The following is a 24,698-nucleotide window of genomic DNA, read 5'->3' on the forward strand; positions in this document are numbered from 1 at the left end:
CCTGTGTATGATTTAAATATAATTTACATTATTAATTTAATATGATTATTTTCTCCATTAATCTAACAAATAAAATGAAAAAACTGTAAAAATGAATCTTACATCCCACAGCACACACAAAATACAGTGAAGTCACGTATCACTGTCTAATAATTGATTAATCGACTGATCTTTACGGCCCTAATGTGAAATCAAATTTAAAATTTAAATATTTATTCAAATAAAAGATTCTGCATTCTTTCTGTTAATTTTTGGATTGTACTACTGGTATTACTAAATTTGTCAGATGCTGCTGATTATAAAGTACATTCACATCTACAGGACAATTCAAAAGTTTAAGGTCACAATAAAAGTACAGTGCAGTGTTTGCACAGCTGGAACCGGCTGTAGCGTGAATGCAATAATTACTGGAGGATCTTTGTTTGATAGCTTCAAATTTATTGTTTCTTGTTCTCAACAAATAAAAAAACAACAAATGATAAAACAATTTGATAAAAAAAGATGCAACAATCGATCAGTTGGAAATCAGCCGTGACCGGAGATTTAATTTCTTTACAGTGATTTAAGTCGACTCTAACCAACAATTTGTAATCCTGATTTTTAATTCTGTTCCTATTACCTGATGCACCTGTTTTTATCTGGATAAGTACGAACACAGCACTTGATTTTAACTCTGAGTTAGTAGCTTGTCCAGTAAGTTAGTGAGAGTAAGAGAAATAATAAATTCTTTATTAAAGTAAAGTTTTTAAAAAATGTTTGTGTATGATGTTAGTTATAGTTAAATATAGAAAATAAATTGGAATCAGACAAAACATAATTGGCCAAAAAAGAACGTCTTAATAATTGAACAGCTGTTTAATTGATTGGAAACACTGTCATACCTGTTTGTGTATTTTGTTCCACCAGGTCTGTCTGAGAACACTGTGAGCGTCAGCGCCCTTTGGGCTGGACCCGGAGCCCCAGATGAACCTTCCCAGGTTAGTTATATAATGACTGTGTGAATGCAATTGAACACTTTCTTTTCTTTTTATCCAGATTCACAGGGACAGCAGTCTTTGTCACCAACAAGCGCCTGTAATCAGAGTGAGTCACACAGTGAATACCTGCCGCTCCCCTGGCTCAGGTCAGCATTTTTCATATGTTGCCATATTTATCACGTTGTCAGAGGGGAGTGTTTGGTTTATGTTTTGTTTTCCCCTCTCAGTTTGGGTTCACTGGATTTCATTCGTCTGTGTCTACACTGCAGATGTCTGCATGTGGGTACAGATGTGATGACGTATGAGGAAAAGCAGCTCAGACTCTGCTGGTGTGTGTGTGTTTGTTTGCACCTGAGCGACAGGCATGTGCTAGTTAAGGTGTGTTTTAGGTGAGGGTGTGTGTGTCTGTCGATAGTTTATGGAGGCGGGACGTTTAAGGTGGAACCTGTTTATCTGCTTTAGGTAAAGTATTTGTCCACCTGACTGTCGCTCCGCTCCTCAGTCACAAGCTGCAGAGCAAACATCATGGACTGATAAACTCTGCAGCGAAACTCCGACTTCAACAGCAACACAGAAACCAGATGTTGACCTGACACCTGCCTGGTGCAGCCGGGGGTGAGTTTCATTTAAAACAAGTTGTAAGACTTTTTTTTGAGGTGCAGGGTTTTTAAAGTTGGGGACAGTGAGCGACATTTCCAGTGTCATGTACTCACATGCAAGTAGTTTCTGTCAAGCCTGTGCTGTGCTACTCATCCTCGATAACGTCGTTTCTAAATCAACTCTTGCATTACAGTCTAGAAATTGTGTTGTCTTTTCTGTACACAGTCTCTTTTCATCTCTCTGTACACTCACCTCAAACTTCCCATCATTGATTTTTCTTTAAAAAGAATTCTGCAAAACAGTTTGACATATTTCTCTGTTTATTTTTGTTTACAGTACATTTCTCATTTAAACATTAGTCTGTTAGTATTTTAAACTAAAAGATTTTCCCACTGTTACAAATGTACATCCATCATTTTGTGTTGCTGATGCATAAAAAAATATATAAAAAGAATTCAGCACTAACTGTTTTTTTGTGCATCCAGCTCCTATTGACTGTAAATTTTGACTTTCATAACTGGAGGCATGTGTAGTTTGGCGTTGACTGAACCTTATTGTAAATTAGATTTGCCTATAATGGCTTTTGGCTAAATGCAGAATTCTGATTGGTTCCTGGTTTTATGAAACAAATACAAATCTTTCCTTTAAGGTTAAGATTTTTATGGTTTTAACATTTTATTTTATGGTACATGTATGTAGGGTTTAGATTTATTTGTTATTGCTGCTGTGGCGTCTTTTCATATAATTTGATCTCTAAATGAATAGTGAAGTGATTTGTGGCGTCTTTATTATAATTTGACTTGAATTTTGTGGTAAATAACAAACTGATACTGAGAAACAATGTTATATTCACTGTACTTTTCGTTACGTCCATGTAGCCTGATGTTGCCATAAACTCACTTTGTTGCTGTATAAATGGTAGAAACTCTGCATCTGTGTGCATCAACAGCAGAATCAGAATCAGCTGGTGACACTGAATCGGGCAGGGGTTCATTCGTCCAGATCACACATCAAAATCACGTGATGTCAATAGAACATCGTGTGTCTGGACACAGCAGAGGTCTTCCAGGATTTCTATGTTGAAATCCAGTGGGTGTGTTAGCTTTTACATTGTGTGCCTATAAAAAGGAAACACCCAACAACAGAACACTTGTTCGCAGTACTCTCGATGAACCTGTTCATGATTTTCCTGAATTACAGTTTGAGCAAGAGCCCCGAGGGCATACCTCAAATGCCTGAGTGATGCACCTGCGCTGCACTACCTGGGTATCACTCATGTGATCATCACTCACTCATGCTTACACCCTTATACTCACAGTCTCAGTGTTTTACTCTGTTTATTTTAACTTCAGTAACTTATCTCCAAGATGTGCTAACACGGGAACTTCACAATACCTAATATTCACAGTATATTGGTGAGATAAACTTTTATGAATGTTGTTATTATTATTATTATTATTATTATTATTATTATTATTATTATCCTCAACTTATAGGAAACGCTTCTAGCAAAATAAAAATAGTTCGGGAATGCGTCCTGTCTTGAAGATCTGTCTGAATTGCCAACTACCTAATTACTCGTTGTGTTTCTTTTGTTTAATCTTTGTTTTCCTCACTGGTTCAACTGTATTATGACAAAAGCTGTTTGCTGGATTTTCCGGCTTTATCAGTTTCACTAAAACCAAACTACTCCCTGTCTTTGTGTATAAACTTTAATGTGTTGCAAGCACACAAGCTGCTCTGTATGTGTCATCGTACCATAACTGTTGAACCTGTTCACTCAATAGTTTATTTTCTCCAATAGGTTTAATCCAAAAGGAGTTTTCAGTGCTAGTGTGACAGAACCACAAGGATCATGGTAATTATTTAAACTTAAAATCAGTGATAGCTAAAATACAATTGTATGTTGTTGTGTTGTAAACATTTTATGAAATCGCTTCTTTACAGCGGTCACATCGCAGAGGAAGGAGCCTCTCTGAGGCCCTGACCTTGGAGCAATCAGAGGAGGGGGCGCTGGTCATTTCCAGTATCAACAACAGTGCCTCAGCCAAACAGGGACTGAGGGAAGGTACGATACCCGACTTGCTTCTTTCCATATTTATTCTGATTGTTTTCAAAGCAAGGTACAAGAACACGCCGCACAAATTCAAGGAAATCATGCTTCACTCGGCTCAAATACAAGGTTGTGTTAATCCCATATGCATTGGACCAAGTCAGCAGAAGAAACATAGTGAAGTCTTTTAATGCCTTAATGGTTGTAGCGTTTAGTTTTTATTATTTTTGTAAGTAATTAATTTATTTTTTGTTTGGGGGGGTGTTGGTTTATGCTTTTCATTACATACATTCAGCTCTTTCGCTGACATTCCTTCTTCCTTGTGTACACTAATGAAGTGTACACATTGTTTAAACATCTTTAAATAGTGGTTCAACAGTGTACTTATGTAATGTAGTACTTAATTGCATCATTTTGTGGTAAGTAGATATTTTATAGTCATACTAGATTCTACATTAGTCAAATATAAAATAACTTGTTTGGAAGGTTTGCTTTGCTGATGGATCATAGTTTCCTGTTGTACCTGCAGTACCTTTGTACTACAGTATTATAAACTGCTGTTTTATGCAGACACTTGAAATTTGTGTTGCAGGAGATGAAATTCTTGGGGCAACAATCAATTTTGAAAGACTGTCAAAAGAGGAGGTGTTAGAACTCCTGAAGGTGATGGAGCCATTTGATGACAAGGTCCAAGTCCTTACCAGGAGCAACATTAGCAAGAGCCTTGAAAATCTGGATGTGAAGTCTGCCAAGAATCCTGAGACGGTAGGTAAAACATAGACAACTAGCACATTAAAAAGAATTGATGCTATAGTAAATGCAAAACTTTCTTTTACCTTTCTGTGATCACTACACAGCTCCCATTTGTTGACGTGTTCTAATGTTATACTAAATGTTTTATTGCAGATACCATCAAAACAAAAATGTGCTTATATTTTTCCTGTAATTTAAAGATGATTTATTCTGGTGGTACCTCTGTAATGTTGCTTTTTATACTGTGATCTGCATTACTTATTACCGAAACAATACTAGACACGAGAAATTCTGATACTGTTACTGTTACTTTGCAGTAATCAAGTTTTCTTTGATTATTGTAGATGCTGCAGGATTCCTATAGTAAACTCTACAAAGCCAAAATAGAGAAGTTTATGAGGGGAGGCTTCGTTAGTGCTGAGGATGGTGGTGAAGAAAATAATGGTGCTCCCAAGCCAACTGTTCAAGACTCATCCCAGGGCAACCTAAAACAAGACACTGGGTTGCCTCGCCGTGGGGTTGACTTTGGACTTCTGAAAACCAAGACTCAAAGCGCTGATGTTAATGATGATTCAGAATATGATGATACAAGCTTTTCCGCTACAACAGATGGCAGCAACCTGAACCTCCCACCACTGGGTCTAGGTTGGAGTGGGGCATCTCTCAGTGGAGCTCAGGTACCAAGACTGAAAGTTGACGCTAGAAGTCCACAGGTTAACACTCCAGACTTCGATCTGTCCAGAACATTACCAGATGGGCCAAATGCCAGCGCTACAGCTGGTGCACAACTGCCAAACACAGACAGTCCATCACTTGACCTGAGAATGCCAAAACCCAAAAGGCTTCATATGGGACTTGACAGCAATGGAACCTTTAGAGCTCCAGACATAGGGGGTGAAATAGGGAATGTAGGAAACCCAGATGGTCCCTCAAGGAAACTCAATGCCAAGTTTTCTAAAAAACTGAAAAAGCCTGATCTAAATTTGGATGGTCCTTCCTTTGACTATCCAGATTTAGATGTGAAGGCTTCATCTGGGAAACTCAGTATGCCTGGATTTGAATTCTCAGGCAAAAATAAAGCTGATGTTAATACACTTGACACAAGTGTCAAAGCATCTAAGGCAGTTGACATCAAAAGTCCAACTGGAAAATACAAGGCTCCTAAGTTTACAATGCCCACATTTGATTTACCAGACAGCCAGGTTCCAAGTTTTAAGGGAGCTTTAGAGGGATCAGGTAATACCCTTGATGCTAACATTGGAAGTCCATCGGGAAAATTGAAAATACCTGATTTTGGACTGCCAGGATCAAAGATGAAAGGGTTGAACGCTGATCTACAGTCTCCAGATTTTGATATTTCAGCTCCAAAATTTAAAGGTAGCATTGGTTCCCCAGATTTAAATTTGCCTGACATGGACATTAATAAACCCAAACTGGATCTGTGCAGCCCAGATGTCAACTTAAAAGTACCACCCATGAAGAAACCAGGTTTTGACCTGAATGCTCCTGACATTGATATCAGTGCTGTCTCAAGCAAATTTCAAATGCCTAAATTTAATCTTTCTGGCACAGATTTGGACATGAACACAGATCTGAATTCACCAGATTTGAATCTGAAAGCGCCAAAGATAAAGGGCAGAGTTGATTCCCCTGACGTGGACTTACCAAACATGGACCTTACGGCTCCCAAGTTAGATGTTAACACTCCAGATGTCAACATTGGTTCACCCAAAGCAAAGGGGAAAATGCCAAAGATGAAAATGCCTAAATTTAACTTTCCAAACTTAAAAGGGCCTGAAATTGATGTTCCACATGTAAATACACCAAATGTCAACCTCAAAGGTCCAAAGGTTGATGTTGGAATGCCAGATGTTGATATGTCTGGTCCATCAGGAAAATTCAAAAAGCCAAACTTCAACCTGCCTAATTTGGGTGTTTCTGGTCCAAAGTTAGATGGTCCCAACCTGGATCTCAAATCATCTGACCTAGATCTGTCTGGTCCTAACCTTGGTGGTGGAATAAAGGCACCAAACATAAATATGCCCAAGCTTAACCTTAAAAGCCCAAAGCTGGACCTTAACACCCCAAATGTTGATGTAGACATGCCGTCAGGTAAACTGAAAATGCCAGAGCTAAGTGCACCAGACTGGGATGTTAATGCTCCCTCTGGCAACTTTAAATTGCCTAAATTTAATCTTTCTGGCACATTGCCAAAGGGACCAAATTTGGACATGAACACAGATCTTAATTCACCAGATTTGAGCCTGAAAGCTCCAAAGCTAAAGGGTGGCTTTGATGTCCCTGATGTGGACTTACCAAACATGGACCTTAGGGCTCCCAAGTTAGATGTTAACACTCCAGATGTCAACATTGGTTCACCCAAAGCAAAGGGGAAAATGCCAAAAATGAAAATGCCTAAATTTAGCCTGCCAAACTTAAAAGGGCCTAAAGTTGATGGAAGATTAGATGTTCCAGATGTAAATACACCAAATGTCAACCTCAAAGGTCCAAAGGTTGATGTTGGAATGCCAGATGTTGATATGTCTGGTCCATCTGGAAAATTCAAAAAGCCTAACTTCAACCTGCCTAATTTGGGTGTTTCTGGTCCCAAGTTAGATGGTCCCAGTCTGGATCTCAAATCACCTGACTTAGATCTCTCTGGTCCTAACCTTAGCGGTGGAATAAAGGCACCAAACATAAATATGCCCAAGATTAACCTTAAAAGCCCCAAACTGGACCTTAACACCCCAAATGTTGATGTAGACATGCCGTCAGGTAAACTGAAAATGCCAGAGCTAAGTGCACCAGACTGGGATGTTAATGCTCCCTCTGGCAACTTGAAAATGCCTAAATTTAATGGACCAAATTTGGACATGAACACAGATCTGAATTCACCAGATTTGAGCCTGAAAGCTCCAAAGCTAAAGGGTGGCTTTGATGTCCCTGATGTGGACTTACCAAACATGGACCTTAGGGCTCCCAAATTAGATGTTAACACTCCAGATGTCAACATTGGTTCATCCAAAGCAAAGGGGAAAATGCCAAAGATGAAAATGCCTAAATTTAGCTTCCCAAACTTAAAAGGGCCTAAAGTTGATGGAAAATTAGATGTTCCAGATGTAAATACACCAAATATCAACCTCAAAGGTCCAAAGGTTGATGTTGGAATGCCAGATGTTGATATGTCTGGTCCATCAGGAAAATTCAAAAAGCCAAACTTCAACCTGCCTAATTTGGGTATTTCTGGTCCAAAGTTAGATGGTCCCAACCTAGATCTCAAATCACCTGACTTAGATCTGTCTGGTCCTAACCTTAGCGGGGGAATAAAGGCACCAAACATAAATATGCCCAAGCTTAACCTTAAAAGTCCCAAATTGGACCTTAACACCCCAAATGTTGATGTAGACATGCCGTCAGGTAAACTGAAAATGCCAGAGCTAAGTGCACCAGACTGGGATGTTAATGCTCCCTCTGGCAACTTGAAAATGCCTAAATTTAATGGACCAAATTTGGACATGAACACAGATGTGAATTCACCAGATTTGAATCTGAAAGCTCCAAAGATAAAGGGCAGAATTGATGCCCCTGACGTGGACTTACCAAACATGGACCTTAGGGCTCCCAAATTAAATGTTAACACTCCAGATGTCAACATTGGTTCACCCAAAGCAAAGGGGAAAATGCCAAAAATGAAAATGCCTAAATTTAGCTTCCCAAACTTAAAAGGACCTAAAGTTGATGGAAAATTAGATGTTCCAGATGTAAATGCACCAAATGTCAACCTCAAAGGTCCAAAGGTTGATGTTGGAATGCCAGATGTTGATATTTCTGGTCCATCTGGAAAATTCAAAAAGCCAAACTTCAACCTGCCTAATTTGGGTGTTTCTGGTCCCAAGTTAGATGGTCCCAACCTGGATCTCAAATCACCTGACTTAGATCTCTCTGGTCCTAACCTTAGCGGTGGAATAAAGGCACCAAACCTAAATATGCCCAAGCTTAACCTTAAAAGCCCAAAGCTGGACCTTAACACCCCAAATGTTGATGTAGACATGCCGTCAGGTAAATTGAAAATGCCGGAGCTAAATGCACCAGACTGGGATGTTAATGCTCCCTCTGGCAACTTGAAAATGCCTAAATTTAATGGACCAAATTTGGACATGAACACAGATGTGAATTCACCAGATTTGAATCTGAAAGCTCCAAAGATAAAGGGCAGAATTGATGCCCCTGATGTGGACTTACCAAACATGGACCTTAGGGCTCCCAAATTAAATGTTAACACTCCAGATGTCAACATTGGTTCACCCAAAGCAAAGGGGAAAATGCCAAAGATGAAAATGCCTAAATTTAGCTTCCCAAACTTAAAAGGGCCTAAAGTTGATGGAAAATTAGATGTTCCAGATGTAAATGCACCAAATGTCAACCTCAAAGGTCCAAAGGTTGATGTTGGAATGCCAGATGTTGATATGTCTGGTCCATCAGGAAAATTCAAAAAGCCAAACTTCAAACTGCCTAATTTGGGTGTTTCTGGTCCCAAGTTAGATGGTCCCAACCTGGATCTCAAATCACCTGACTTAGATCTCTCTGGTCCTAACCTTAGCGGTGGAATAAAGGCACCAAACCTAAATATGCCCAAGCTTAACCTTAAAAGCCCAAAGCTGGACCTTAACACCCCAAATGTTGATGTAGACATGCCGTCAGGTAAACTGAAAATGCCAGAGCTAAGTGCACCAGACTGGGATGTTAATGCTCCCTCTGGCAACTTTAAATTGCCTAAATTTAATCTTTCTGGCACATTGCCAAAGGGACCAAATTTGGACATGAACACAGATCTGAATTCACCAGATTTGAATCTGAAAGCTCCAAAGATAAAGGGCAGAATTGATGCCCCTGACATGGACTTACCAAACATGGACCTTAGGGCTCCCAAGTTAGATGTTAACACTCCAGATGTCAACATTGGTTCACCCAAAGCAAAGGGGAAAATGCCAAAAATGAAAATGCCTAAATTTAGCTTCCCAAACTTAAAAGGGCCTGAAATTGATGGAAAATTAGATGTTCCAGATGTAAATACACCAAATGTCAACCTCAAAGGTCCAAAGGTTGATGTTGGAATGCCAGATGTTGATATGTCTGGTCCATCAGGAAAATTCAAAAAGCCAAACTTCAACCTGCCTAATTTGGGTATTTCTGGTCCAAAGTTAGATGGTCCCAACCTAGATCTCAAATCATCTGACCTAGATCTCTCTGGTCCTAACCTTGGTGGTGGAATAAAGGCACCAAACCTAAATATGCCCAAGGTTGATCTTAAAAGCCCCAAACTGGACCTTAACACTCCAAAGCTCAACCTAGACATGCCATCAGGTAAACTGAAAATGCCAACAATGGCAAAACCCAAAGCAGAGCTTGATACTCCAGACTGGGATATTAATGCTCCTTCAGGCAACTTAAAATTGCCTAAATTTAATGGACCAAATATGGGTATAAAAACAGATCTTAATTCACCAGATTTGAGCCTGAAAGCTCCAAAGATAAAGGGTGGCTTTGATGTCCCTGAAGTGGACTTACCAAACATGGATTTTAAAGGACCCAAGTTAAACATGGACACTCCAGATGTCAACATTGGTTCACCCAAAACAAAGTTGAAAATTCCCAGGTTGAAACAGCCTAAGGTTAGCCTACCAAACATGAAAGGGCCTGAGATTGATGGTAATTTAGATGGCCCAGATATTGATGTCAATGCACCCAATATTAACCTTAAAGGAGCCAAAACTGACTTTAAAATGCCAAATGTTGATTTTGGCAGCCCGTCAGGAAAAATTAAAAAGCCACATTTAAAAATACCTGATGTGGGGTTTTCTGGTTCGAAGGTAAATGGCCCTGACGTAAGCTTCAAGTCACCAGATCTTAATGGCAAATTACCCAAAGGATTAAATATGAACATAAATTCAGACATAAAAACTCCAGATTTAAGTCTCAAAACTCCAAAGATGAAAGGAGGAATTGATGCCCCAAAGTTGGGCTTACCAAACATGGACCTTAAAGCACCCAAGTTAGATGTTGACACCCCAGATGTCAACATTGGCATCCCTGATGCAAAACTCAAAAAGCCAAAAGTTACAATGCCAAAAGGGCCTAATGTTGACATAAATGGAGCTCTACAGGGACCTGACCTCGATATCCCCAATTTGGATGTTAGTGGTCCAAAAGGAAAATTCCAAATTCCAAGTTTTAATACACCAGACCTCAGTCTGTCTGGGCCCAAGACCAAAATGGCAGACATGAATCTCTCAGGACCTAAATTCAAAGGTCCTAGTGTGTCAGATCTCGACATCGATGGTGCAGATGTCAGACTTCGTCACCTTGATAAAAACTCAGCTAAGGCTAAAGTAAGGTCCAGCTTTCCTCTGGTGGATGCTGATTCAAGTCAGTACATTGACTTTAACCGGGCAGATCTTAACATTGATGATTTCACAGGGAGGGATCATGTGCTTAGAGCCAGAGGTTCACCTCAACTCCAGGTGTCACACAACCACGGACAGGTGATCTATCCGTCAGGTGTTAACATTGACATAGGGGACCCCAGACACAGCAGACAAATCCCAGCTGGTGACACTCGTGTATCTTTAAAGCAGCCTGTAGCTAATGCACGATTGCCACATTCTTCTCAAGATTCGAGAGCGAGAATACCCGACAGTTCAGACGGATACTATGTCACTGTTTTTCCAACTCAATCACAAAGTCGGAAAATGCCAAACCGCAAATATGCCACACTTGGAGGTGTTGAATTCAATTCGGGAAACTTGGACCTTGACGTTCCGGATGAAAAAGACCTGAGAGGGTCAACGTTCTTTTTCTCCAATCTCGTATAGATCACTCAGATCACTCATGCCACCAAAGTGATATGATACCTGTTTCTTTGAATGTACCTTTTTGTATTGGGTTATTTATTTTGACTTAAGCTGTTGCTGTATGATTTATGATTTTTAAGACATATTCCACTTTTGTTTGGTGAATAAAGCCACTTCTGTACCTTTGTAATGATGCAAACCTACATTAAAATGCAGCATTCTTGCACTTATTTTATCTTGAATGTAAACAAACTATATATATTAGTGAATGTTTGTACTATACCATACTTGTTTTAAAAGAAGGTATTTTTTTATGTCCAAGTTAAACCTCAGGATTTTATTATGGCATTCAAAGGCTCCAGAATCTCCAGTTGTCTTACTTTAACCTTGATGTTTAAACTCAAGGAGGAAATTTGTAAATTGAGTGTTGACTTTTGGGGAAGTTGTTTTGTTTTTATATTACGAGCCTGAATTGCATCTTTTCATATTATATTGTATATCTGTTCTTATGACACCTGTTACATTTTACATTCATTGGGGATGTAAATAGTTGAGTTTTATTGAAGTATTTCATCTGTTTTGTCATTTTTTAGCTAAATATTAATTATGTAACATTACAGTTGCTCACTTTAATAGTGACTATGAAATAATAAAAAATGTATTATAAAAGATACATTTGATTGAATATTGTCATTACTCTGCAAAAACGTTTCTTAAATGGTGCTAAGAAGCCTATTGAAAGGTGGAAGGAAGGAAGACTGAGATGACATTTTGGAACCAAAACAAAGCAGGATGAAACTGTTTAGTATGAAATGCACAAAAAAGAGAAGAAATCAGGATGAAAAGAAACAATTTAATCGTAAACATAATAACATATTATGGTATTTTACATTCTTTAGCGAAAATGTGTTGTAATTTATAATAACAACAACAACAACAACAACAACAACAACAACAACAACAACAATAACAATAATAATAATAATAATAATAATTATAATAATAATAATCAGTATTATTATTATAATAAGTAATTTAATACAAATCTCCAACCAATAGGAGGCGCAACTGTAGCCGCGTCGCGTCGCGTCATCAACATGCGCCGACAGACCACACGGAACAGCAGCACGACCTTTCATGCCGCAGACTCTGAGGGACAGAAACAGACATTTTGCCCCATTTATAATGTTTGTTTTAAGATTATAGGAAGAATTTAAGTGTTTATGTGATTTCGGAGGAAAACTGAACCGACATGTTTCGTTTGTCTTTAGTAGTTTGTAGCAGAGGAGTCGCTAAAAGGGTGAGTAACATGAACCTGCAGCTGCGAGTCTCCGTTCATCTCGAACATTTTTATTTACTCACAGTCAGTTATCGTGTTAATTAGTGGTAACTTCACTACACGGTAGATATTTTGTCTTTTCAATCATCTGCAGGAGGTGATTCTAGCTAACTTTATGTAGTTTGTGACGATATACAGCATAAATTGATAAAAACAAGAATTAAAAAAAATGATCTCCCACAGCCAAAGTTGTCAAGTCCAAATTCTAAAAATATAACAAACAGAAAAGCAGCAAATGTGGATCTCTAGTTGTCTAGTTGTTGTTCTCATCTGTTCCTCTTTTGCTTGGTGTAAAACATTTCAACTAATTGATTTGTTTAAGGAATCAATTAATTAATCAAATATTCATTTCTGTACAAATGACAAGTTAATCAGCAAAACAACAAATGTTTTTTCTTAGAGCTTTTTTTTTTAAGGTTCATATTGTTGAAAACTGAACATTTATAGTTTTTGAGTCTTAGGCCAAAGACCCTGAATGCTCATTAACATTTTAACTGCTTATGTGCAAAACTACATTAAAATTGCACTTACATACATAATGGTGTAAACTGTGTCTTCTTCATTAAAATATCATTTTCTTTCAGCATATTAACAGACATCAGTGTGTTGTTTTGTTGCTCTCAAACTGCTCCACTAACTCAAAGTCGTCTTTCTCACAGTTTGTCTCGTCGTTCTCTGGTGAGAGTGCGCTGCCTCCAAATATACTGCTGCCTACAAACCTCGTGGATCCTGCCAGATTAAGTGAGTATTGTGGGTGGAAGTAAAACTACACTACACTGACTATAACAACACTGACGGTATGTGTTGATAATTTTAGTGATGCCCTGTACTGACTGGTCTTGTGTTTCCTCCTGCAGAGCGTCCTCCTCCTCCTGCAGACTGCTCCCTGCCTCTTCTGAGGAAGTGTGATGCTGTCGTTCCTGCTCACCTGAGCCCCATCCAGACATGGGTGGAGACTCTGGAGAGCCGGGACAGTGAGCCGTTGGGTTTGGCTCAGCTCCACCCCGATGTCTTTGCAGTGCCTCCAAGGTAAACATCCATTAAAACTTTTCAAACAGCATTTTCATGTAATATTTCATGAAATCTTAAATCCAGTCGCAGAGGGAAACCTCATGTGAATCCTGTGTTTGTTTGTTTTTCTCGTCTCAGGCTCGATATTCTCCACGATGTTGAAATGTGGCAGAGAAGTTATAAAAGGATTGTAAGTACAGGTTCACTCACTTTTGATTGTGGTCCTGTAGTTATTGGACTCTATGCTGAACTGTTTTGTTAGATGAATCCGATCACTGCTGCACACAACAGCGTTGACACTGAATAAGTTAATACTTGTAAAATTTCAGCTTTAAAAAGTATTTGTTAAAAAGGTGAAATAAGTGACTCATTGTATGACGCACACATTGTTGTTTCACCTGCTTTTAATGAAAGTCTTAATTGATCAGCAACAACATTAAAACCACCAGGTGGTGCTAATGTGGAGGTGAACAGGGTTCAGCACGTGAAAAAGTAATGGTAGCAACCAACAGGTGTCAGAACACAGGGCATCACAGCTTACTGCGTGTGTGGCTGCAGAACAGTCAGATTGACCATGTTTAGAACTTAATTTAAAGAATGATCTATATCTGTTTTCTAATTTCACATTTTCTGTTTGTAAAAGCAGGATAATGATCAGGACAGAGTCTGTCACGTGCCGAGACTCAACACAGATAATGTTCTTCTGACTAAACGTTGTTTCCATGTGTTTAGAGCTACGCCAGCACAAAGGTCAGGTCAGAGGTCAGTGGTGGAGGCAGGAAACCCTGGAGACAGAAAGGAAGTGGACGGGCTCGACATGGAAGCATCCGATCACCGATCTGGAGAGGAGGTAACTGTTGTTTGATGTGGAGGGATCCACAGATCTGCGATCAGAGTAAGTCTGACAGGTGATGTTTTTCTCAGGTGGGGTGTCTCATGGACCCAGGGGGCCGACCAGCTACTACTACATGTTGCCAATGAAGGTTCGAGTGCAAGGACTGAAAGTGGCACTGAGCTCCAAGATGACTCAGGTAACTGAAACAGTTCATTTACAAGTGAGGGAGGTTTCTGTGGGTGGAGCAGGAACCAAGAGACGTAGTTTAATGACATATTAAAGTTACCGATGCAGCAGAGCTTAAAACCATCTCTAGGGAGAAAACAGTGAAAATAACGACTGAAAGAGTCTCGACAGTATCTTGAACAGAGTTTCCTCGTTTTTCCAGGACTTCCTTCACATCGTGGACTCCATTAATATCCCCACACCAGACCCTCAGTACATGTTGGACCTCGTCAGACACAGACACTGGGGAGAGTCTGTTCTAATAGTTGATGTGTGAGTATCTTTAGCGAGGCTCCTGTGCTGACTGTATTGATTTTGACCTCCACATCGTTGAGTTGCAACCTTGTTGTTGTTATTTTCAGAGGTGAAGAGTTTCCTGAAAACATCCTCCAGGCCGCAGCAAACTTAAAGACGGTGAACATCATTCCAGCTTTTGGTAAGTTAAGAGTCTTTCGCCTTATTGATGTTTTAAAATGCAGTCAGACCAACATTCACTTCATTTTCATGTGGAACAGGGTGACGCACACTCGCTTCAAAAACCAAAAGACACTTCAGACTGAAGGGCGATGAAGTTGTTTTGGTGCTTCATCGCCCTTCAGTCTGATTCAAATCCTGAGGTTCAGTGTCTGGCAAGTTGAGGTGTTGGGATTGATCCAAGCAGCAGAGGAGGACAGCTGTGTTAGCCTGTTAGCAACGTTAGCCCCTTCAGGATACATTTACAACTCTGCTCACACTATTTCCTGTCCCCTCCAGCTTTGCCCACACATGCTATAGATTTCACCAGGCAGATTTTGGTCTGACTGCACCTTTTAGGAAAAATTCAGGTGGAACCACTGACATTGATGATGAATCAGTGAGTCAGCGATTGTAATTAGCACATTTCACTAATGGTGACAGTCACACTTTTGTCTATATAGTGGAATTAATCTCTAACAACCTTGATGATGATGACGATGATTTACCTCTGTTACGTATATCAGGTTTCATTTGCGCCCCCCCCTACTTTAGATGTCTCTGAGAATGTAACAAAAACAGCAGCATGATCGTTTACTGTGAAGAGCTAAATGTGTTTTTCTGTTTCTATCAGGTCTGAATGTCCACAGCATGCTGAAACACGAAGCCCTCGTCCTCACTTTGGAGACTGTTAAGTTTCTGGAAGAAAAGCTACTTTGGCACGACCAGCGTTACACACCTCTGTACCCGTTTAAACTGCCCTACTCCGACTTCCCATAGAAGACGTGGAATGACCTGTAATATAGTCACAGACAGCAGTGAGCCACTTTTCTGTATGTTTATTATGTTTAACAACAAACATCATGAATAAATTATTCAATTGGTAAAAAAAAAGCAACATTTTATTAAAATAATCTAAAATATGTAAAAAATCTAAGGCTTAAAATCGATAATTGAATTTGTGTGGGAGGAGACCCTTCGCCAGATCATTCCTGATCTCCCAGCGGAGCGCTGAGCGCTTCTTCTCTGTTGGTACAATGTAGGTGTTTGGCACGTAAACTCTCCGAGGTTTGGGCTGCAACACAACAAAATGTGGATCAAGGAAAGTTTAAAGTTATTTAATTTAGGAATGTACATTAAGAACCTGATCAATCTAATACATGCACAGGTTTTAAGCTGTGGAAGAAGATGTTTTTACTTTTTAGGTGTTGAACGTCATCCACAGCATCTCGAACTGCAGAGAGGACTAAATATTTTGACTAGTGCAGATTTAGAAACGGTTTTAGAGGAAATACTTACAGGTGGAGGCTGGTATGCAAGTTGTTCCTGAAAAACAAAACATACAAACACACCTTGAAACAGGGCTTAGAAGAGAAAACATGGATTTTCAGGTATGAGAAGAGGAACAGGAATATGTTTGGAGCTCTGAAGTAAACGTGTACACACTTCATACAAGATAAAAAGTTCTGTTTTCATACCCTGATCTCCCAGCGGAGGGCTCTCCTGTCCTTCTCCCCTGGAAGTTTAAACATTTCCCAGAGCTGCTTATACTGGAAATACCTGCAGAGCGTCATCGATGAGTCAACAGATGATAATATGATGATAACTGTGTTTTAGCTGTGGGTCTGTAGTTTGCACAGAGCTTTGTTAACTTACTTTGCCACTGGGTCGGTCTTCTTTACGGTTTGCCGAGTCATCACCGGGCGGATGACTGAAACATGGATGAATTAGACTAATTATAAAAAGTATCATGAGGAACGACCTGTATTGTTGTGGGGGGTGGTATTTACTTACAGGATTTAGGTTTGGGCCTGAGGTCTCCGTCACTCTGAGTCTGTCCAGAGTCAAAAACAGACTTTAGTGACACTGTAGCAAGGTAAGAGTTCACAATAAACCTGGTAGACTACGTTACCCACCATGCCTCGGATATAGGACTCAAAAGCGCTCAGAGAGATCCCGTCGGCCTCAGAGCTGTACGTGTCAGTTTGACTGGTTACGTCGTCTCTCTCGGCCTCATAGTCGTGTTGAGCTGTTGTGGACAGGTGAAGATCTGCCAGTCGTTCTTCCAGACAACTCGCTGCATCTGCAAAGAAACAACCACAACGAGTGAGATCATCGGGATCTGAGTGAATGTACGTCTGAGGGAGAAACGTCACTGAACAGACACTTTAGTTTTCACTGGATTTGTGAATTTGGACAACGAGCAGACAACAAAACCTCAGAGCAGCAAACTTTCAGTTCAGGCTCTTCGTTATGTTCAGTCTGATACTGGAAGAAGGAATTCCTGTTGGTGGCTAAATACTCACTACAAATAAGCTAAACTATTGATTTTACTTCACTAGTGACGTTCATCAGGTAAAAATCTGAAGAACATGTTCAGAAAACTTATTTTTGATCGAAAGTTCGTTCTCAGTATGGAACCTGAACATTATATATCAGAAACATTCATACACTCCTCTGGTCAAACCTCGGCACTGACCTCACACTGCAGGTCTACCACTAAAATAAAATGAACCTCAGCAGCAGTTTAAAGAAGTTTAAAAAGGAGCAGCAGATTTTTCCTTAAATCCTGAATCATTCAATCTTCAGTTTCAATGAGGGAGTATTTCTAGTTGTTGCTGGAGGAAACTGTTTACCCTTCTTCTCCCTGAGGTTTCCTTCCCACTCCTCACACATCTGTTTGTACTTCATCCAGCTGAAAGCCACTTTAGAGTCGATAAACTTGATGTCTTTGTTGCTCGAAGCCTCGTCTGGATCCTCTGACTCCACATGATTCTGTTCTTTTAGAGCCTGCTGCACTTCTTCATGTCGTCGTCCCTCTTCAGGATCACTCCCATTATCCACGTGTTTCATGTTCGACTCGTCTTTGGCCACAGAAACATGGAGGAGTTTTCCTTCTGACTCACGGTGAAGCTCGTCTGCCCGGCTTCTGTCTTCAGGGCTCACGTCTTCCTTATACTGAGAATCATCTCCACATTGAGCCATATTAGCTTCGGGTTCACTGCCTGTTAAAAGACCTATGGGACCAGTCTTGTTGGAGTGTGGCTCACCTGTGGATTCAACATCAAACCCACTGAAGCTGCAGACTGAGCGATCGTCCTCTTCGTCGTCTTTCATCTCAGACAGGTCTCCCCGACTGTCTTGGTCAAACTCGGTCATGCTGCGATTGTCCCTGAAGCCTCCTCCCTCCTGCTCCTCTGGTCTGTAGGTACCGTATCCAGAGGTCATCAGACTCGGAGCTGGACTACCAGAACGGCTGCTGTAACTTTCTTCATCATCATCATCATCATCATCACTTTCATCTTCCAGACTCTTCCTGTCAAAGTCCCCCTGGTCGGTCAGCTCAGGTTTTTCTGCCTCTGAAGCCTCCTGAAGAGAATCCTCTGCCTTTGCTACAGGTCTGGAATCTTCCTTGTCAATCACTCTCTCCACCTCCACCTCCTCCTCTTCATCTTCTTGTTTTTCTCCGTCAGACCAAAAAGAGGAACTGAGGGAATTCTTGTCATCGTCGCTCTGCTCGTCCAGTTGGGTGTTGTACATTTTGTACATGGTGGCGGTTCAAACTCTATCTGAGGTGTATGATCTGTGGAGGCTTAAGCAAAGAGCTAAGAGGATTATCTGACACAGGAGCCTTGAAAAGCTGCTTCTTCCTGCTGAAACAGATCCAACTGCTGGTGACCAGAGGGATTACATCTTTGTATCGATTCCTTTTTTTTCTGATTTTACAGTGACAGGAAGTCAACAAGGTTGTGGTGAAGAGTCACTCAACTACTTGTATAGTTATGGTAATCAGTATAATCATATAGGATTTTTATATATATATATATATATATATATATATATATATATATATATATATATATATATATATATATATATATATATATATATATATATATATATATATATACAGTGAGGGAAAAAATTATTTGAACCCCAGCTGATTTTGTAAGTTTGCCCACTAACAAAGAAATGATCAGTCTATAATTTCAATGGTAGGTTTATTTGAACAGTGAGACACAACAATGACAAAAAAAATCCAGAAAAATGCGTTTCAAAAAGAGTTATAAATTAATTTGCATTTCCACGAAGGAAAGAAGTATTTGATCCCTTTGAAAAACGTGCTTTAGTACTTGGTGGCAAAACCTTTGTTGGCAATCACAGAGGTCAGCCGTTTCTTGTAGTTGGCCACAAGGTTTGCACACATCTCAGGGGGGATTTTGGCCCATTCCTCTTTGCAGATCCTCTCCAATGTTTGGCAACTCGAACCTTCAGCTCCCTCCACAGATTTTCTATGGGATTAAGGTCTGGAGACTGACTAGGCCACTCCATGACCTTAATATGCTTCTTCTTGAGCCATTGATTTGTTGCCTTAGCCGTGTGTTTTGGATCATTGTCATGCTGGAATACCCAACCACGACCCTTTTCAATGCCCTGACTGAGGGAAGGAGGTTCTCACCCAACATTTGACGGTACATGGCCCCATCCATCCTCCCTTTGATGCGGTGCAATTGTCCTGTCCCCTTGGCAGAAAAACACCCCCAAAGCATAATGTTTCCACCTCCATATTTGACAGTGGGGATGGTGTTTTTGGAGTCATAGGCAGCCTTCCTCCTCCTCCAAACACAGCGAGTTGAGTTGATGCCAAAGAGCTCGATTTTGGTCTCATCTGACCACAACACTTTCACCCAGTCTTCCTCTGAATCAGTCAGATGTTCAGTGGCAAACTTCAAACGGGCCTGTAGATGGGCTTTCTTGAGCAGGGGGACCTTGCGGGCACAGCAGGATTTCAGTCCTTCACGGCGTAGTGTGTTACCAACTGTTTTTTTGGTGACTATGGTCCCAGCTGCCTTGAGATCATTGACAAGTTCCTCCCGAGTGGTTCTTGGCTGATTCCTCACCGTTCTCATTATCATTGAAACTCCACGAGGTGAGATCTTGCATGGAGCTCCAGACCAAGGGAGATTGGCAGTTAATTTATGTTTCTTCCATTTGCGAATAATTGCACCAACTGTTGTCACCTTCTCACCCAGCTGCTTGGCGATGGTCTTGTAGCCCATTCCAGCCTTGTGTAGGTCCACAATCTTGTCCCTGACATCCTTGGAAAGCTCTTTGGTCTTGGCCATGGTGAAGAGTTTGGAATCTGGATTGATTGATTGCTTCTGTGGACAGGTCTCTTTTATACAGGTAACGAGCTGAGAGGGCTGCCAATGTCAGCTCGTTACCTGTATAAGATCCACGTGGGAGCTAGAGATCTTGCTGACGGATAGGGGATCAAATACTTATTTCCTTCATGGAAATGCAAATTAATTTATAACTCTTTTTGAAACGCATTTTTCTGGATTTTTTTTGTCATTGTTGTGTCTCACTGTTCAAATAAACCTACCATTGAAATTATAGACTGATCATTTCTTTGTTAGTGGGCAAACTTACAAAATCAGCTGGGGTTCAAATAATTTTTTCCCTCACTGTATATATATATATACCTGTTATAAAACCTTTAATATTAAACTTTCTGTAAAAAGGTGTTAATTATTCAAAAACACTTAAAATCCTATAAATGTTCAGCAACACCCCCAAAATGAATCACCATTTAAAATAAGTGATATTTTTAACAATATATTCTCATGTTTGCAGTTAATGATCTCTAACTTCAGTACTCTTGAAAAGGATAATCTTTTAAATATGTGTTAAAACACTTTTTTTTTTTTACCAGAGCTCTTATCTTGATTTTTGTCTACACTTTCCTGAAACTGGTCCGACTCATTTTATTTGCAAACTAAACCTTCTGCATTTACACTATATATGATTTTATATTTTGTTGATGTTGACTTGCTGCCTTCGAGGATTTCTACAAAGTTAAGTCTACATTACCTGAATCTTCGCTGTAGAACGATTCATCGCAGACAAGAGACTGTCCTTTATGTTTCCTGTTGAAAAATACATTATTATTATTATTGTTGTTGTTATAGACCTTTGTCTTGTCATAGCAGAAAATAACTGATGTCACACACTCCCTGCTTTTGTCTTGTCTGCTGCAGACGTTATTAGCTGATGGCTAAATAAATCAGTCAACAATAAAATAAATGATCACTAAAGTAAATACTGTTTGATATACAGTACTGCTGAAGAACTACAAGTCAGTCTTAAGACTTTTTAATCCATTTTGAATTAAATTTAAGAAGTAATTTACATCCAAGTAGGAAAAAGTAGAAACAAATCTTTTTAACTGTTTTTCCAACCCTTTCCACCTGATGGTACAAAGTGGCATGCTGTCTATTAGTAATTACTATCACTAATGTTCATGTTTTATGCAGTTGTAAGTCATTTATAGCTACTCGCAGTCTGGAATGATTCTTAATAAAATTACCTCAGGACTTTTCTTTTCATGAGGCGTCTCCCCTGGGTGTCCGGGGAGGATGTGTAGCTGTCTGTGAGCGACGGTTGGACGGTGTCCTCAGGGTCTGACTCTACCTGCAGCATGCTAGGAGCACCTACAGGCCGCTGAAGCTTCTGTGCCACCGAGTGTTGAGCGTAGGAGTCACTGCATCCCTGCTGCAATCTGTAATCTCTGTTCTGACATATGGTGACATGTTAATAGATTATTAATTGTTCAGCTTGAATATAAAGTCTCTGTGGGGCTGTTAAGAGCTCTAATGTCTAAATGTGTAAATGACGAAAAACAATTACTACATTATCATATATTCAAAAATAATGTGTGAACACTTACCTGTCTGTCATTGTCAGCTTTGGCTGCATGTAAGAAAAATCCTTCACCAGAGTCTTTAATGTAGCACTGACTAACTGTAACAGAAAATATATCATTTACCAGTTAAACATACTAAATGGAATCTCAATGCAAAACATTTTCCACTTCACTGCTGTTGTGTTGTTGTTTTTTAAGAATTATAAAAATACAGTGAGAGATCAGCCAAGGGCTCTGACCTTTTTCTTTGGTGTACGCTGGGGGACTGTGCTGAGATGTGGCCGTTGGAGATTTGCTGGAGGTGCTCGGGGTCGATGAGTCCAGCGTTTTCCATTCTCTATGTCGAATCAGTTCATCAAGATCTGACAGGACAGAGAGGGTCACAGCAAGGTTAATAAAAGACAGAAATCACCAGTGGCAGATACAGTTGAAGTCTCCAAAACTAGTTTCACCCTAGTGCAAACTTTAAATAAATTGTGCCTAGGCTTCTGTCAAAACCATCTGACTAATGACGTCCAAATCCTAAACTGTCAGCCTAAGGTCAATAAATACACGAGTAAGGTAGGTGAGGACACATATCAATTTTAAAATAATGTTAAGAGAGGTTATCTTTATTTTAAAAATGGTAATTTTGTAGTCTTATGGCTTTTGTGAATAGTGGTTTGGAGACTGGGGGGTCAGTAGGGGGAGCTATAACACACCCAGAACCTTTACTTCCTGTGGTATGATAGACACTGAGTAGAATAAGAATAGATAAAAATTAGTATTTGAATTTCCATTTGGTATGAAGACTTAACAAGAACATGCACGCTCAATGTATAATATAAACATTCATGGTGTCAATTAAGTTGTAAAAAAATACAGTAATCAATAGAGGAGTAACACTTCTGGCTAAAACCACAACAAAACATCTACTGTCTATATCTACCCCACAGCTAACAGTCTAATTGAGGAAATCTGACGACCACAAATTTGATATAACAACCTGGAAATCTGAGATTTCTTGTTGTAAGAGGCCCCATCGCTTTCTCCGTGCGCAGGCTTTATGCTATTAAAGTAAGAGGAGTGAGTCTCTGTGGTTATAAAGAGTAAGTCATCTGTGTTGTGAGGCATTTAGTAACTATAAAGAATGTAGGCCATGTGTGTTTTGGAAGTGCTCAGAGTCCACTAGCACTTAGTGTTCAAATTGCTGGTGATTTAAATAAAAGCCATGGACATGGAGAACTGTTGCATCCCTAGCAATCAGAAAAGGAGGGAGGAAAAATTGATCTTTCAGACCAACCTTGTTTGAATTCACGCAACCTGTGTTTTGGTATGTTCTTGTAGCCAAGGATCGCCAGTTGTTCTTGAATTTCTTCTTCTGAGAAATCCAAGTTGTCCATAATATCTTCAGCTTCAAGGAAGAAGCTTAAAACCTGAGAGAAGAAACATCCCAATAGAAGTGGGTCCAGTTTTACTAACGCCTTGTAGTGTTTTATCTTGTGTTACATATTTTAACATCTAAATACCATGTCAACAAAAAGCACTCTCAATTTTAACTTAGTGTATTAAAGTAAATCTGTTACTCTGTTCTGTACACATGACATCTATAGTGTCTGTCCATCCCGTGTTGGTTTATAGAGCTAAAGACAAACTCCTTCTATACTAATGTACAATTAAACAGCACACTAAAAAATGAGCAGTAACCTTCATGGAACTTCCAGTTCAGTGTAGTTCTGTTTGATTACACTGCCTAACAGCAGCTAGCTTGTCAGACTCAAACTGAAGTGTTCATAATGTTTAAGGTCAAACTGTTGAGCTGATGAGTGAGAAACTTGGGGCTCTTTCACCACCAAATATACACAACTTCCAAATTTGCAAAAACAAGTCAAGCAAGAATTTTAGTCCATGTTTCTGCTTTCAACACTAACTAGCTAATGCTAACCCTGTTGCCTCTGAAACAACAAATTTGCGGCTAACGTTACTTGGTTCAACCTTTGTGTGTCGCAGTCTTTGTCTAATATTTGAGTACATTTGCAAATACGTTTATTTGCTCAGTTTGACATGTTTATTAAATGAACACAGTACAAGAGTCTCACACAAAAGAGTGAGCTAAGCTAACAGCTAGCAGTCAATCAGGCAGTCCAAAACAAACCATGTTAACTAATGAGAGCTATTAAACGGCTATGTTCTCACCTGCTCATTAACTGTCGCGCTGTTATAATGACTCCATTAAGGTTAAATAAACCTTTAGGCTGATTTGTAGTGCTTCATCGTGGAGCATTGTTTACAGGTTAAAGCACCAAGACAACGACCGTTAACGAGCTTTGAAAACGACGCCAGCTGACGTCTTCGAAACACTTCCGGTCTCGTTCTTCTTCTGTGAGTGTAGTTGTTGAAGTAGCACATTAGCGCCACCTGCAGGACTGACGTTAACACTGTAAAACCACAGCACAGTCACTAATTCTTCTTGTTTGGGTTATTTTATATTTTTATGGTATTTGTTTTTCTTCGTTTTCTCACTTTTGTGATTATTTGTCGCACATTTATTTTACTAATTTACATACAGGACAGCTGTACTGTCATTTCTAAACTATTACTAAATGTATCATACAGCGTCGTTAACTCAGGTTATTTTATATGTGTGTCCTTTCATGTCATGTCTTCGAAACACCAGTTCATGTTCTGTAAAGATCATAATGAATTTCTAGAATTATTTTACTAACAGGAAACAAAATATAGGTGTAACACTGTTTAAATTCCAGTTTTACCTGCATTTCATTTCTAAGGTACACTCCACCCTTTGTCTACAGAGAAGCCCTCCTTCTCCCTCTCCTCCAATCAGCCTGCAGAGCCTCAGCTTCTCATGAATAATCAGGCTTTTCTAACATCCTCCTCTTTCAGCAGGCGGTGGGG

The 24,698-nt window shown here is 39.7% G+C and overlaps 3 protein-coding genes across 3 annotated transcripts; 2 read left to right on the forward strand and 1 right to left on the reverse strand.

The window, feature by feature from the left end:
• The first annotated feature begins 907 nt into the window (after window positions 1–907).
• On the forward strand, window positions 908–11,255 carry si:ch211-69b7.6 (neuroblast differentiation-associated protein AHNAK). Its single transcript, XM_026359574.1, has 8 exons — window positions 908–1,123; window positions 1,440–1,592; window positions 3,382–3,435; window positions 3,525–3,645; window positions 4,223–4,395; window positions 4,728–4,805; window positions 4,839–6,636; window positions 7,921–11,255. Exons 3-8 carry the CDS (start codon window positions 3,433–3,435, stop codon window positions 11,253–11,255), a joined length of 5,508 nt encoding a protein of 1,835 aa, XP_026215359.1. The 5' UTR covers window positions 908–1,123; window positions 1,440–1,592; window positions 3,382–3,432.
• A 1,088-nt stretch (window positions 11,256–12,343) lies between these two features.
• mrpl4 (mitochondrial ribosomal protein L4) lies at window positions 12,344–15,915 on the forward strand. The gene is made up of 9 exons (XM_026360720.1): window positions 12,344–12,534; window positions 13,233–13,314; window positions 13,431–13,602; window positions 13,723–13,774; window positions 14,317–14,434; window positions 14,509–14,615; window positions 14,808–14,917; window positions 15,007–15,080; window positions 15,732–15,915. Exons 1-9 carry the CDS (start codon window positions 12,487–12,489, stop codon window positions 15,875–15,877), a joined length of 909 nt encoding a protein of 302 aa, XP_026216505.1. The 5' UTR covers window positions 12,344–12,486; the 3' UTR covers window positions 15,878–15,915.
• Window positions 15,916–16,000: 85 nt separating this feature from the next.
• Window positions 16,001–24,135, reverse strand: si:dkey-23f9.4 (HYLS1 centriolar and ciliogenesis associated). The gene is made up of 12 exons (XM_026360719.1): window positions 23,979–24,135; window positions 23,086–23,218; window positions 22,043–22,165; window positions 21,828–21,901; window positions 21,468–21,673; window positions 20,972–21,027; window positions 17,014–17,180; window positions 16,892–16,931; window positions 16,754–16,808; window positions 16,576–16,657; window positions 16,397–16,423; window positions 16,001–16,172 (listed from the first exon to the last, which is right to left on the reverse strand). Exons 2-12 carry the CDS (start codon window positions 23,183–23,185, stop codon window positions 16,038–16,040), a joined length of 1,065 nt encoding a protein of 354 aa, XP_026216504.1. The 5' UTR covers window positions 23,186–23,218; window positions 23,979–24,135; the 3' UTR covers window positions 16,001–16,037.
• Window positions 24,136–24,698: the final 563 nt, after the last annotated feature.

This window comes from Anabas testudineus, chromosome 1 (assembly GCF_900324465.2).
Source record: "Anabas testudineus chromosome 1, fAnaTes1.2, whole genome shotgun sequence".
Taxonomy (NCBI): domain Eukaryota; kingdom Metazoa; phylum Chordata; class Actinopteri; order Anabantiformes; family Anabantidae; genus Anabas; species Anabas testudineus.

What these genes read in the sequence shown, in the direction of transcription:
- mrpl4 (XM_026360720.1), top strand. Translation starts at nt 12,487, where the DNA reads ATGTTTCGTTTGTCTTTAGTAGTTTGTAGCAGAGGAGTCGCTAAAAGG. An exon ending in GCAGAGGAGTCGCTAAAAGG is followed by an intron (nt 12,535 to 13,232) that starts GTGAGTAACATG and finishes TCTTTCTCACAG; the next exon opens with TTTGTCTCGTCGTTCTCTGG. An exon ending in GTCTTTGCAGTGCCTCCAAG is followed by an intron (nt 13,603 to 13,722) that starts GTAAACATCCAT and finishes TTCTCGTCTCAG; the next exon opens with GCTCGATATTCTCCACGATG.
- si:ch211-69b7.6 (XM_026359574.1), top strand. An exon ending in CAAACAGGGACTGAGGGAAG is followed by an intron (nt 3,646 to 4,222) that starts GTACGATACCCG and finishes TTTGTGTTGCAG; the next exon opens with GAGATGAAATTCTTGGGGCA. An exon ending in GAACACAGATCTTAATTCAC is followed by an intron (nt 6,637 to 7,920) that starts CAGATTTGAGCC and finishes ATGTGAATTCAC; the next exon opens with CAGATTTGAATCTGAAAGCT.
- si:dkey-23f9.4 (XM_026360719.1), bottom strand. Translation starts at nt 23,185, where the DNA reads ATGGACAACTTGGATTTCTCAGAAGAAGAAATTCAAGAACAACTGGCG. An exon ending in CAGGCCCAAACCTAAATCCT is followed by an intron (nt 16,809 to 16,891) that starts GTAAGTAAATAC and finishes TCCATGTTTCAG; the next exon opens with TCATCCGCCCGGTGATGACT. An exon ending in TTGCATACCAGCCTCCACCT is followed by an intron (nt 16,173 to 16,396) that starts GTAAGTATTTCC and finishes GTTGTGTTGCAG; the next exon opens with CCCAAACCTCGGAGAGTTTA.